Here is a 15,093-nt window from a genome sequence, read left to right as displayed (position 1 = left end):
CCCGCCGCGGGCGGCGCCCCCGCCCCTCCTCGGCGGGCGGCGGGCTCGGCCCGGCGGAGGGGTGTGTGTGCGGCCCCCTCGCCGAGGAGGTGTGCGGGCACGTGCTGCCGCGCCGGGGGCGGGGCGGAGCGGGTGGCGGCGGCAGGTGCGGCTGCTGGGGGCGGGCTGCACCAAGCGGCCCCGGAGGGCGGGTACCGGCCGGAAGTGACGGGGCTGGACTGATTCACCTGCTGGGCGGTGCGGGCGGGGCGGGGCCCACCGGGAGTCGCGAGGAGGGAGTTGCCGGTGCGGGTTGCCCGCCGCGCCATGGAGCCGCCGCTGGTCGTGTCGGTGTTCCTCGTGCTGCTCTGCTTCGCAGGTGGGCGCCGGGCGCAGGTGGAGGGTGCCGGGGCGGGAGGGAGGGAGGCAGAGAGGGAGAGACGGGGGGACGGGAGGCGGCTCCGGCTTTGTCGGGTTGGGAGAAAGGGAGGGGAAGGGGGGAGGCTGCTCTTGCCCGCCTGGTTTCTCCCCCAGCGGCCGGAGGGCGCCGGCCCCGCTACACCTCCGCCCCTGCGTGAGGGGGGCGCGGCTGGGCGGGGGCTCGCGTCTTCCCCAGCCCTCCTCACGCGCCGGCGTCGCCGCCGGGCTCTGGTTCCGGCCCCGGTCCCGGCTCGCCTGCGGGTGCAGCCGGGTAGCGGCGCCCGAGGCGCGGTGCCCGGGCGGGCTGCGGGGCCGACCTGGGCTTTGTTCGCCGCTCGCCGGCGGAGCGGCCGCCCCGCTGCCGCCGTTTGGCTTCCCCGCCTCCGACACCTTCCCCCCCCACCCCGCCGCCTCTGCCCGCCCCACTCCCGGGCGTGTCTGGGGGCGACCGCCCCGCCGCGGGCGCTTTCGGTACCCCGCGGTGTGCCTTTTCTTCTCGGGGGCGGCGCGGTCCGTGCGTGAGGGGCTTCCCGCGGGGCCGCCGGCGGCAGCTGGGTGCGGCGGTGCCCGCCCGGGGTCGGCCCCGCGCCCCGCTTCGGGATGCGCCCCGGGATGGCGGGGCCGGGGCGGGGCGGTAACGCCACGCGCGAGCACCGGCGTGAAAAAGAACAAAAAATTTAAATATTAAAAAACCAAACCAAATCAGCGCCGCACCTGTAATACCTCCCTAATACCTGGCTCGAGCTGCTGGCTCTATTTTGGGAGGGTGGAAGGGGCCGGGCGGCTTCCAGCGAGCCCTCGCAACCCAGTTGTACCAGACCCGGTGGCTGTGATTGAACGCTGGGGAGAAAACGTGAGGGAATTTGAGGGGGTGGGGGAAGGAGCTGAAGTAGATGCATCTGCGCTCGTTCGTTTTTCTTGCTGAGAGAAAACAAAGGAGTTAAGTATTCTCAAACAAACAGAAACCCAAACAAAACCCAAACCAAATCTGCCCGGGCTACTAAAAAATAGGCAAACTTTTTTCATCTCAAACGTGAGATGTTATTACGTTCCTCTAATGAACCCGGCTGGAGTGCTGCATTAATGTTTCCTAAAAATCTCTCTTAAAAAAAATTGAGTTTCTGCTACAGTTGACCCAAAGTTATGTGAAACTTCAAAAGATGACAAAACGCCTGTGGAGGTTCAGGTTCACAGTAAAATCTATGTCTGCCGTGTCAGGAGGCCAGTTTCTGTTCCTGTTGAAATGTTAATGCCTTTGTTGATGTCACTGCTGTTTTGGGAAACTACTCCTGGGATCAAAATTCCGTGTCTGTAATGGAACGAATAGGATGAAAGGATATCGGTAGTTGTGCATTAGCTCTGTTTCTCTAAGTAGCGTTAGAAACAACATAGAAGCTGTGTAAGGATTATGACTTACTAGTGTTTAGTTGACCCGGGGTAGCAATTAAGGTTTATATTGAAACACTTCACACAACTAAAGCTGCAAAGGCTTGTTGTGAGTAGAATTATTTTATGTACCACGAATGAGCTGGATCACTGCTAGGATACCAAAGACAATGATACTATAAAGCTAGGAATAATATAACATGTAAAACCAGAACAAAATTTTACACTTTGTCTTTACTGAAGTATACAGGTGTCTTTAGACTTCACTGTGACATTGGGTGATTTTGTAAAGAAAGTCATATATTTTTGTTGTGATTAAGACTATGTTTTGCACGGTTATTTGCATGACACTACCCTGAAAGACACACACATGTCACAGTCCTCTGAAGGGAAAATAATTTAATAGTCTGTACATCATAGGTGTCTGTACATCATCTGAGCTTGCTTGTGTTTTTTTTTCTCCATCAGACTGAGTTAATTATTTCTGGGTCTGTGTTCCAGGTAGATATGACCTCATTCACTGAGGGAATGGATGTCACTAACTTGTTCTCTGTATGGACCAAACTTAGAGGAAGGAAGTTAATTTCAGTGCAGTTGAGTGAAAGCTGTTGGCAGTGGAGTATTGTGTAGGTGCTGAAGTGTTTACTTGGATTTATGGTACTGGAATAGTGCGTCATGGTGTGTTAGGATTTTGCACTATGTACTGTTTCCACAGCTTCCCCCCCCCCCCCCCCAGCCTCGCTGCCTCACTTTCCTTGTTTCACTATCATGGAAAGTAGAGGATTCAAAATAACTGTTATTGTATAAATAAGGAGGCTTATCTTGACTGTACAAAATACATCCTCAGGAGGCAATGGGGTATACCATTGTGTGTTGAAATAGCAAAGTGGCTGCATTTAAGCTGTCCCTGAACCCTGCTCAGGGGTTTAGTTCCTCAGTTGAGGTCAATTTCATGGCCATAAATAACTGAATTGGGAACTTCCTTTCCCTTGCAGGAAGGGAAGAGTTCATCCTTGAGCGTTTCAGGGTACTAGAGGAGAACTGTTCTTTTCTGCTCTAACTTTGTAATTAGTAATGAATGAATTCTAGTGACTGCCTTGGTATTACATGGCTGTGCAGCTGATAAATAACTTGTGGCAGTTTCTCCTTGCATTGGTGCTTCTGGAAGATGACCACAAAACAGGTTAGTGTAGTGAAATTGTCTTCTGCTGTCTTGCAGACTTCTGGTATGAGTTTACATTTGGATGGTTATTTCTGCATTCATAACAGTTTTTCTGACTGTACTAATTCTTATCTATGTAAAAATGCACTCCAAGTCTGTGGTGAGTGAGAATTTGATGGCTGTTTGGTGTGTATTGTAGTTAAGTGTGATCAGTCGTTTCAAATGGTTGGGGATTCCCAAAATGTGCAAATTCTGTTTAACTTACGTGAACGCTGTATAGCTGTCATCAGTAAATCCTGGAACAGGGTAATAGAAATGATGTACCTCTTCAGGTCTTGAAATGTTTTGTTGAGATAATTGATATCAAACTGTTTTGTAAAGGGCAATACAGAAATCTGATTTGAAGGGGAAAGCTCAGTTGTGATGTTAAGTGCTGCCAGATCATTTTGTTAGGTCTTATGGACGTGTAAACTGCTGTATGGGATTTTTTCTTTTTTTCTTTTTTTTTAATTAATTCTAAGCTTTGCAGACTGCACGGTCATCTCAAGAGCTAATATAAAGAAAGTCTGTTGTTTCTCATTGTCGGCGGCACTGAGCACGTGTTTGCCTATGCTGTGACTTCAGAGGGACTGTGTACATACTGGTAACCTTTTCCTGGCTACACAGTGTTGGGGAAATCATCTCATTCAATTTGGAGCAAATTCAAGTTTGTGCAGGGCTTTAGAAGGCTGAGAATAAATATAGGTGCCTAACTTGTGATCCTGATTTGACAAATAAGATAGTGACCTATGGCTGTTAAACTTTTAAAAATGTCTAATGGCAGAACGCAAACTTGCAGTAACTATGAATCATTAATGTAGCTAGATTTGTGTCAGTCTTTGTATAGGTGTAAAAAAGTGATGGCATCTGTGGTGATCCATTTAGCCTTCAGACGATATGTTATACAAAATAGAAATGCTGTGCACGTAAATGCTCAGATTGAGGATGAGAGTTTGAGTAGAGTTTTAACGCAAATAACTAGGCAGGATTTTCTTCAGTCTAGTGATATCTTATTGCTGCTCTTGTGGTGGTGGGGTTTTTGGGTTTTTTAACCAGGGGGGTACTTTTGTACTATATTGAAATTCTGCAATGTGTTATGCTTTATTAATAGAATGTTAAGTTTTAAATAAAAACAAAATTCAGGTAAGCTTTAGGAAAAGTTATTGCCCTGTCATTAAGTGGTATTCATACAACTTGAAAAAGTATTTCCAATGGCATGCGTGCAGGAGCAGAAGCTAATGCAGATGTGGTGAGTCAGCATTTGGTGGCTGGTACACTTTGTCAGATATGTATAATAAGGAACTTAAGCCTGGTCATGTTTTTATGGCCTGCAACAGGATCTTAGAGAAGCTTAAATTAGGAGAAATTTGACTACCACAGGAGTTAAATGATCATTCCTATCCCAGTTTCTTAATTGCTGAACTTGGTATGCTTCAGCTTTTGCAGAGTAATTGTAACAATTTGCAGGGTTCAAGTTCTTCTTAAGTGTCCATTGATATTAAGAGTTATCTGAACTTAGGACTCCTTTCCTAGGTTTCCCAGGTCTCAGTGTTTCAAGAAGTATGAAAAACTTTAACCAGCGATGATTTAATCAACTAGCTACTGCTGTGACATTGACCATGGGATCTGAATTACAGTCAGTTTGCTTTAACTGATCTTGTGTTTATCAGGAGGTATTTTATGCATTCAGAATGCTGCTGCAAAGATTATTTATTACAGCTTGTCACTCTTGTCTCCTCTGACTGCTGGCTTCCTCTGTGTTGCATCAAACTTAGCTGCCTGTCTGTCTTCACTTCCAGTGCTTGTCACAGCCTCTTCCAAAGCCAAGGCTGCTTAATATAGAGATGAAACTACATCTCCTAAATGGCTGGTTTAGCTTCTGTTGCTGCTTTACAAAAAATATACTTGCATACAAGTACTAGTATGCTTTGCTACTGATTCCATTCATGCTTTGAGAAATTCCTTGTAAATATCTTTGAATTTGCCTCAGTATCAGAGTGTGTTAAAACTCATTTGCCACAGTGCACAGAGATTTGTACAGACTAGGGAACTTGTTTTGGGGGCCAGTATTGTTTCATCATACTTCCTAACTAATTTAATCATTCGTTGGTTGCATGCATTCATAAGCTTTTAATGGAAGGGATTCTCTAGTTGTAACCTCTGGTTCATTTCATGGAGCTTTTAGCTGCTCTGTGAAACGTTATAAATAAGGAGATGTTAAAAAAAATTTTGTGGCTCACCAGTTTGTAAGAATGCTCCCCCCCGCAACTTAATTACTGCGAGCTAAATATACATTAGCTTATGCTGGCTCTTCCTTTTCTTTTTTTTTAAAAATTCTTTTTAGGGATTTCCTCTTTTTACTAGTTTGCATCTTTCAGGGGATGGTAATAAGAAGAGCCACTTCAGTGTGTTGCCATGGGAGTAAGTGGCAGTGAAGCTATAGTTCGTGGAAACCCGTTCTCAGTAGCAGCTTGAACATAAGCAGCCCCTGCACCCTTGCTGGTCATTTGCTTTTACAGCACAACTGCCTTCATTGGTGAATGGGTCTGAGTTGAGGCTGCTTAAAACTTTGATTAACTTTTTTTAACTGGTAGGATTTCAGGATTTGAAATAAGAGTTTTGCCAACAACTCGCCCTGGCGCGGGGCAGGAATGAGTGACAGGAAGGATGGCAGAAGAGCATTGGGAGGGAAATCCATTCTGCTGATCAGTATTCTTGCATAGGAGAGAATTGTCTGTATAACCTTGGCCTGTGGGGAGCTTAGTTGGGGAGTGTGACTACATCACTAAATCAGGCAATCAGCTGAATGGCTAGATGTTACCTTAAAAGATCATTTTTGCATCCCATTTCATGTTGTACCTGGCATTCATCTGGCTCCATGGTGAACCAGTTCAGGGAGTTTCAAAGTCAAAAAATTACTAAATTTTTGTAAGGTCAGTTTTCTACCTGTTTTGTTTCCTGATCCAACTCAATGAGATCGAGTCTGAGTTGGAACAAAAGAGAGTCAGCTAGAACCCATGTGGGTGGAGTATATTGATTTTTTTTGTTGTTGGTTTTTTTTGTCACCTATTTACTAGATCATAGAATCAAAACTTGTGGTGTGATAGAGAGGCAAGATTTGGAGCTTTATTGGCTGTAGGCTGGAGCCATTCACCAGTGCTGTGATGTCCTTTAGCTGCTGTTAGGAAGCATCTGAGGTGCTTGATGGTCACAAGTTTTACAGTTCCACTTGCTGCTACATTTTTTTAATAGATTTGGTTTTATGCCCTATAGCTAAAACCTACACTTAGAATGTTGAAGGATGATTAATCAACAAGAAATATTTGGTGTGTGTAGAAGGAAGGATGAGAATTTCATAAACTCACAACTGTTTTAACTTATGCAGAGTAAGTTTGTATAGGGAATTGAAATGTCATATGTTCACTGAGCCTGCATTTTCAGCTCTTGCTTTTAGATGTATTGGCAGCACAAGCTACAAGGAATGTTTCATCTCAGTTGTTTTAAGGTGTGTAAAATATTGTGTGTGTATATTTTAAAGCCTTGCTAAATTTTTAAATTACTAGTGAACTTTGTGATTATTTGGGAGGGGCAGATTTCTAATTCGTTGAGCTTATTTGTTTCTGGCTGTTTCTTATGGGGGGGGCAGTGGCAGGGAGGGAAGCAAAAGTGGGCAGCCAGTCATTTCCTTCTGTCATTGTGATGATTTACCTTTTTATTTAAAAAAAAAAAAAAAAGCAACAACAAAACCCCAAACCCACCAAAAAACCAGTCCTATACTACTGAATGAAGTAATTTTCAATTTTAATGCAAAACTTGCACGTGCTGGGAAAAACATTGCTGGTTCAGTAGCTTGGAAGAGCCAAAACCCATTTACTCAAGTGAAAATAATACAGCTGCTCAGTTAAGTGTTTGATTGTACTTAATTCCCTGCTGCATCAACTGGCAAATGCGCCTAACATCTTCACGCTGCAAGAGGGCTGCTTCATTCAGTTTCTTTCTAAATGCCATCAAGCTGGCAGGAAAGAAAAATCGCGTCATGTTGATTGGTAGTGACTGTATAAGCCTTCAGTATCAGTTTGTAATTGGAAAATAAGTGACTTGAAGGGCTAAAGGCAAAAACAACTTGTGACGTTGATGTAGACTCCATAAAGGAGAGGCAGGCTTTTGTGTAAGTCGCGCCAGGATATTGGTTCCGATTTTTGTTTTCCTTTGGCTGAAAAAGTCTTTAATGGATAGCCCTCATTTCATTTTACACTTCTTAATACTATTCTAGAAGGTTCCTTAATGGCTCTTAAGTGCTGTCTGAAGGTACAGTTTCACGTTACACCTAGCTGCATTACAGATGTTATGCAGTTACATCTGGGGTAACTTCATGTGTCCATCGAGGTCATTGCGGTGGTGCCGGGTCCCTCTTCCCTCCCTTGTGCCAGAGCAACCTCACTGAGCTCCTTTGTGAGTGTATTCAGCTGATAGAAAAGAACTTTTTTTTTTTGTGTGTGGCTTTGCTGTTGGCCGAGTTCAGGAGTTCAAAGCACTTGGTGGCCAGGTGAGCTGGGGCTGCACAGTGCCGCTGGCTGAGAGATCTGGCAGCAGTGTGGCTGGTGCAGGTGTGATGTGAAATGGCTCTCCCAGGGTGAGGCCTCCCTGGCAGTGTCAGCAAACCCTCTGCAGGGCCAGGCTAGTCTCACAGCTTTGCTCTCTCTGGCTTTGTGCACCTGATACCATAAAAGCCGGTTAAAAGAACTCTCTTCAGAGACTCACTTTTGGACTTTTAGAAAGCAGGCATTCCTTTATTACAGCACTGGGTGCACGGGGGATAATTGCTCCAAGCATGCACAGCTACTGGGGTTCACTTTTGATGTTTATACATGAAAGTTAACACACCACGCTTATCTAATACATAATCATTGACCTGACTGAGTGTCCTCTTCTTCCATTGGTCTGTATCTTCTTTGCTTAAATTTAAAGCAAAGTGTGATATTAATTCACTGTGCACGCTCAAGAGGAGTGTGTGGGGTAGTCCCTTTGTCCCTCAGTTGAGTCATGGTCGCAATCTCCCCCTGCCAGAATTATCTTTCCCCCAGTTTCCATGCTTCGGTGTCTTCTGAGCCAAGATGTTCCCTTTTATCACTGCTGACTGATTTGTGGCCTTCCCTTATCTTCACACCCTTCTTTGTAGCAGGATGTTTCCAATGTTAGTCCTTGAAGTTCCACTGATTTGTATTCTTTTTAGGAGGCTCTTGTCAATGAGACATTCATTGCTAATACCCTCCTATCTGGCCCAAGCATTATTAAAATTGTCAGGTGTTAGTTTCCACTCCTAACTGTGATCCTTAATTACTAGTAACTCCTGCATTATTCCATTTCATCCAAGAAGAATATATATACACATTAGAGGCAACAATTCCGGTGTGTTGGCCAGGCATAAATGAAGCACATCCTGCCCACTGCAAAAGGCACAGTGGAACCTTCTGCCTTTTAGCTTTTGTTCAAGCTGTCACACCCACCCCCTACCTTCTGCTTGGGGGAGTCTTGTTTGGAGAACCCTACTAGGAGAGAGAAAGCAAAAAATTGGAGTGCGGTGTCAGTTACTAGTGACGTCAACTCTTTGTTCTGGCTTTCTGCCTTTTTGCATGAAGTGTTATACTGGTGTAAAGGGAGGTGACGGGACCAAACCTGAGGATGAGAGGGCAGGACCATGGCAAATCCAAAGTATTCTAGTTGTCATTCCCTTAATACTGCAGGTTGAATTAGGTCACACTGGATTGTTTAAACATGACCAAGCATTAAAACTCAGAACTCATAGCGATCTTCTGTGATGTTGGGCTAAACAGTACTCCTGTGCTTAAAATTAATCATGACTTTTGTTAAAGTATCCCCTCCTCCTTTATTTTGTCCTCCCCCAAAAGCATATCCTTTCAGTAATGAAATACGCATGCTCCCTCTTGACTTGATGAGCATGTCCCTCTTGAGTAAGGTCATCAACCACTGTAGTTGCTAGGATACTCAGCTGGTGACTTTGGGTTTAGTAACAAAAAAGCTTGAAAAATGTGCTGAACCAGTGAGGAGCACAAGGACAGTTGTAAAAGAAAAGGGATGTTGGATAGAATCTAAAGGCAAAGCAGATGTCAGGGAAGAAGCAAAAGAAGTTGGGGGTGTTTGTGTGAGTAAAAGATCAGTAAAGCTTTAGCCCCTGATTTTTTATGTTTTTTTTTTTTTTAGTTGCATAACTATTCCAGCTGACCTCAGGGAATTGCGGTTGGGAATGAAATTAAGTTTATGCTATGTATTTGCAGCGTTGGAGTTATTTGTAGATCTGTTTATATGAGTCTTAAAGTAAAATAATTTTTTTACTAGGAGGATGAGTAGCTTCTAACTTAATTGTGCAGTACATCTTTAAATGGGCATGGGTATGCAACACTACATGAATTAGAGCTAGTTATTAATTTGATGCTGTCTCAGGACATCCAGACTGAAGGAGCAATTTTTTTTTTCTTCTGTCTTTGAAGAAGTATGCTTAGCCTGTTTCCTGTTGGTTTAGGGGTTTGTTTTGGTTTGGTTTTTTTCCTTGTGTGATTTGACAGAGGATTTGTGGATTGAGGTGAACTCTGGTAGATATTCAGTAACTTAGTGGTTGTTGTTGATTTGATGTATTTTGTCAGATTTTTCAGGCTAGACCAATGCAGGATTGCTTCAGCTTTGGCTTCTGTTCAGAGCAGATCACCTTAAGGTGGTGTTTGTGGTATTCCAAAAGGGGAATAGGTCTTTTTGAGCTGTTGTGCAGAAATTGTGAGCTTCTAAGCTCTAGTAGCAAAACTTCAATTTTTGGAACTGGTCCCATTTCAGTGGTTGCTGAACACCATGTTTCTTCTGTGAGCCTGGGGATCAGACAGTAGAAACAAATATAAGACTTAGTAGTGGCGTCCTCTTCAATTGTGAAGCAGATGAAAAGAGGAAAGTCAGAAATAGGCAGGGAGAAAGTAAATCCATGATTCTAAGAAGTAATGTCACACTGGTTACTTTAAGGGTAAGGAGAACTGGGAGGCTTTACTCAGTAAATGTGTCTCAAAAAGTGGTGCTTCCCCTCACCTACCTCTCTACCAGTCACCCTCCAGTTGCTCAGAGGTAGTGAAGTTTGGAAGTACAAACCCACTGAGACCCAGCAGCAGCAGAGCTGACTATCCAGATGATAGAACTTCACCAGGCTTATTCTGACATGCAGGTTTTTTTCCTGTATTTTGTTTTAAGTGCTTCTGCTGTTTCATCAGCCTTCTCTTTGAGCTTATGGCAGAACCTTCCCCTGTGCACATAGGTGTTTTAGCTGCACCAGCTGTAGAAAAAGTTTTGAAAGCTTAACCAGAGCTCTGGGAGTTGGGTCACTCAGCTTCATTCTGCTATCAGTAAGGAGCTGAGGTAAAATGCGAGAGGGATTTAAAATCTTGCCTCTGTTAACACTAAGTGTCCATATAAACCCCAAACTCTTTTCTCCATAAATTGCTTTGTGGATTTAGTTTTCTGACTGTTGTTATGTTTAGTCTGGGACTGAATGGACTAGGAAGGAGGGGACTGTTTGGAGCAAGGACTGGGAGCCAAATCTCTTCTTTTTTAGGTGAGTACTTTTATTCCTGGGTTGTCTTTACTTTCTCTGGCTCCATAAACTATACCTTTTCTGCACAGTAGAAGGGCTTCACTAAGATACGTGACTCTGATTAGCTTAGAGAGCACTATCCTGGGAAGTATGAAATGCAGGTGTGAACATCTTTTGTCTGAATGTTAAATGTCTGTCTTCAGGGATTAATCAGCATTCTGTCTAGTGGATTTTGGCTAGTATAGAAAGGCAAGTTTTTTATCTTCTCTCTAACCTTTTTGGATTGGGCCTTTCTGAGGTTTAAGTAGAGGGATATGTAGTACGTTAATGGCAATAGTTTTGGAAATGTTAGATTAAGAAGTGCTTGATGCTTTTGCTGAGATGGTGTGGTTTGTTTTTTTTAGTACTTACTGTGAACTGTGTTTTTCTATGAAATTTGTATTGTAGCATTGTATGATAACCACAGAGTGTCAAGCATGGGAAAAATGTGATCTGAGGAGCATATTAAACATCAATGGTTTAACACTTTTGATACTAGCCAGATAGTAGTTAGTTTGTTAGGAAACACTTTGCAATTTGCCTTTATCAGCAGTGGGTTGTCCTAAAAATCTGAATTCCCTGCCAAGTTCTACAGTTATTACATACTAAAGCCAAACCTGCTGTTTGGATGCATATCCACCATAGATTCAGGTGCAGTAATGCTCTGCCATTTTTTCTTGTTTTATTCACTGCTACATGATTATCTTGTTTTTGGTAGTTCATTGCCTGTTGCTTGCTTGTTCCTTTCCCTCATCTCTTGCTTATTCTTACCTGAAGTGAGGTTGCTTTGAAGGTTAAGCATTCTTTGGTACCTAGGTGCCTGGCTAAATTAATAGGATGTGTGTTGAACTAATAAGTATTTCAGGATTCTGTCCTGAAACATTTGGTGATAATTTCTGTGTATTTTGGCTGTAAAAGAGAATTTTAGTATTTCATTCTGATATTGAAAGTCCCCAAATCTGTTGAATTTGCTTTCTAAAGGGAAGACAATTTTTTTGGTCTTTCTGTTAAACATCTGTTTTTCTTCTTTCTTGCCATTTTTCCTTTAATGTTTACTAAGTTAAAGAAGAGTCCTTAGAAACTGTGTTCTGTGTCGTGTATCCCGTGGAAAAACAGTGAAGTTGAGAAAAATAATCAGGACTAGAGCTGGTTGAAAAATCAGAATTGATTCCCTGTCCCCCCAAGTTGCTTAGCCTGAATTTCTGAACGCTGATATAACGCCTACAGAAACTCAAGAGGGGTTAGCCCTGCCTTAACCTGTGTCAGACCTCATCAGGACCAGCAATACAATGTTATCGGAATTTGCCAGAAGTTGTAGGGTTTGTGACACATGAACAGTTAGATGCACCAAAGCTTCATAGCATTTGGCCCAAATTCCAGAAAGCTATGACTGCAACAGGGCCTTACTCTTGCTGTTGGAGGTAAGATGCTGGAAAATGTGAGAACCCAGCTCTGAAGCTAGGCTTTCTGGCCTTTGAGGGTCCCACTGGGAAAGCTAGGATCTGGGTTGTGGTGCAGTCAGTTATGGTAAACGGTGGCAAAACAGCATAAGCAAACTCTGCAGCTTGTGGCTGTCTTGGCTGTGTTGATGTCATTCAGCTCCTGGGTACTGTAAAAATCACTAAAATGAGTAATGTAAAATATTCTTTTCCCTTTACTTTTGCAAAGGCAACTTTTAATCCGCTTATGTCATTAGGAGCATGGTGCCTTGCAGAGGCTTGTTTTGGCATCACTTGAGGATACTGAAGTTTTGTGTTGTGAGGAAGCAGGAGAAGATTGTGAGATGGTGGGTTCTTGCGGGGATTTCAGCCGTGAAGGAGACTTAGTTTGTCTTAGATTGTGCCAGTAAACACTGGGAAGTTTCCCTCAGCTAGGCACTTCTCAGTGTGTACCTGCCTTGGTGCGTGTTCCCTACTTGCCAAGGGTGTAAAAGTTGACTCCCTCAGTTCTACAGGGCCTTATTTCAGAAATACGGTTTTGAAATAAGATGTTGTAGAACTTCTGTCTGAGTGCGGGGGTGGAAGGAGACAGTTGGGAAACTTTGCTTTCTAATATCATTAGAGCTAGCTGAGGAAAGTAACTGTTGATGAGAGGCACATTCAGAAGTAAAATGAGGATGGTGGAGAATTGGTTCTTGAGACTGAAGTCTGTCAAGTGAAAAGATTTAATCACAGCTATACCCATAATCTGTATTTGAAAGAAGAGTCTAAGCTGAAGCATCTCTTAAGTGAATCTTATAGCTCATATCTCTCAAAGCACTAACATGCATTTCTGGTTGTCATTATTTACTTTGTCATTGTTATAAGGCCTCATTCTGTGAAGAAAAGCATTTGTGTATTTACAGCCATTCCTTGTTTAGAAGCAGCTATTGTCAAACAAGATAATTTTACTAGCAGACTCTCAAAAAAACTTAAGTACTGTACAAATGCAGATTGCAGATGGATCACGTATGGCTTTAAGTACAGCAACATCTCCGCACTCAACTCTTACCCCATGTAGAAGCAGTCTGTGTGTCTTTGCAGTTGTGTTCCTTAGTGATTGCTGTTTCAGTCAGAACTTGGTGGCAGTCCTGCTGCCTTCATGGTGCATCTCCCCTACTCCTGCCCCCTCAGTGTATGACAGCTGCCATACCCTCTGCTGTTCCAGCTGATAGTGTTCCTCTCCCATCACCCATTAAGGGAGGGACTGTGTCTGTTGGCTTATGTAAAGCTGCTGTAACGCAGTCATGCCAAGTTTAAATTTACAGTTATATTTGTGTAAGCCAGCAATCCAGAATTTCAGGGTATCCTGAATTTTTAATTTTTTAAAATTTAAATCAGAAAATACTGAAAGTATAAATAATCTCATGAAAATTTGCTTTCTGTTATTTGTTAGTATATATCACAGCTCTGTTTGTGTCTCTGTTGGAATGGAGAAAGCTTTGCTCCATTTTAATTTTTTGTTTGCTCTGTGTTGGAGATTCTTTTATATTAGAAAATGGTTTCCATCAAATTCTATCAAACGTTTCACTTTGACTTTCCCTATATTATTCTTAGAAATATTAATAATGTAGTTTGCTTAGCTGTGTTCCACTTGAGTGGTATTTGAAGGTATGTCCAGATATTCAGAAGGAAATATAGTTTCTATAAAGATGGTATACTGGTTTGCACCCCTTCAGAAATTGTGCAAAAACTTGTTCGGTGACGCAGGTGTAGTTTGCAATGCTCTTGAATGTCAATTCCTAGAGAAAAAGTATTTTATTCCACATTAAGAAACTTAAATCTGAATGGTCAGAGTCCAAAATGTGTACTGACTTCTTACCACCTTCTGATATAAACTTACGTAAGGGATATTACTTATTATTCTACGTCAAGGAATGGTACTTGTCTCTTCTCACCCAGTCAAAGGTTCATTCTTCTGTTTGCCCCAGCTGAATGTGGCACATGTTTGTCTTGCAAAATATCTGGAGAACAATATACATGCATTTGGACCAATTGCACTTCTGTGAGAGTTTTCAGTTGTTTTTTTTGAGAATCTGTTGCATGCTTCTGTGTCACATGCTTCTGCAGTGACTTGTTTGCGGCAATTAAAAATCAGATATTTTAATGCTAAGTGTCTTTGAATAAGTGGGGTAACTGACTTGAGGAGTCCTCACCTTTCTTGTGTGTTAAAACAAGTCTGAAAAAGGTCTGAAATTTTTTCCATGAAACCCTGCTAACCAAAACAGATACAGATATTCACTCAGCTTGATAAAATGTCTGCCTGTCGCGTACTAGCAGTTAGATGCCACAGTTAATCCACTCACGTTTTGAGGAGCATATTAGGGGAGTGAAAAGAAATTGGATCTTCCTGATTTGAGTGGAAACTGAAGGAGGTGGGGCTTGGGAAAGCTTGGAGAAAAGGCCATCTTGTCACTATTTGTGTTGGCTTCATGCAGGTCTGTAAGGCAGTTACAGAATTGTTTGTGTTGGACATGACCTCAGTCATCCCACCTTCTGCTCCAAGCAGAGTTAACGCTGAGTACTTTGGTCTTGTACGTGTCAACTGTCACTAAATCACCTGTCCTATTTTCCTTTTTGATTCTTTACTTTTCATGTACTAGTAGAAGCTTTTCATTTCACGTTGCACTTAAGTCCCTTGCTTCTTTCGGCTTTGTTGGGTTTTGACTTCCCTAGCAGGGATGCTGCGTGCCTGGGCAATATTTCTGTATTCCTCCCATGGTAGATTGTTCTTGCTTCCTCCTCCTTAGGCCAAGCTGCTGATTGATCTGCATATTTTCCTGAGTGTTGGGCTGTACTTCTTGTGTGGTTAGAAGCAGTTGTCCTTAAATACCTGCCAGCTTTCTTGAGCTCTTTTACCTTTCAGAACTGGGTCCCACAGAATTCTACCTACTAAGTCATCCTGCCCTTATGAAGTGCACTGGATGTGCCTTCCTCACCACACTCAGGATTTTAAGCTCCGCTGTTTCATGGTCACTACAGTCAAGGCTGCTGTTGTGCTG

General features: G+C 43.1%; 1 protein-coding gene across 2 annotated transcripts in view; it reads left to right on the top strand.

Moving 5' to 3' along the window:
- Positions 1–214: 214 nt before the first annotated feature.
- Positions 215–15,093, top strand: part of CXADR (CXADR cell adhesion molecule) — a 37,658-nt gene continuing 22,779 nt past the window's right edge. Inside the window, exon 1 of one of the 2 annotated variants that reach the window (XM_075101732.1) lies at positions 215–358. In XM_075101732.1, coding sequence (XP_074957833.1) covers positions 307–358 — 52 coding nt within the window. In that variant the 5' untranslated portion in view covers positions 215–306. The remainder of the gene's footprint in view (positions 359–15,093) is intronic. The other variant, XM_075101722.1, reaches the window with a different exon arrangement.

Source organism: Phalacrocorax aristotelis, chromosome 1 (assembly GCF_949628215.1).
Source record: "Phalacrocorax aristotelis chromosome 1, bGulAri2.1, whole genome shotgun sequence".
NCBI lineage: Eukaryota > Metazoa > Chordata > Aves > Suliformes > Phalacrocoracidae > Phalacrocorax > Phalacrocorax aristotelis.
The sequence above is the reverse complement of the archived record's forward strand: the minus strand, read 5'-3'. Positions and strand labels throughout refer to the sequence as shown.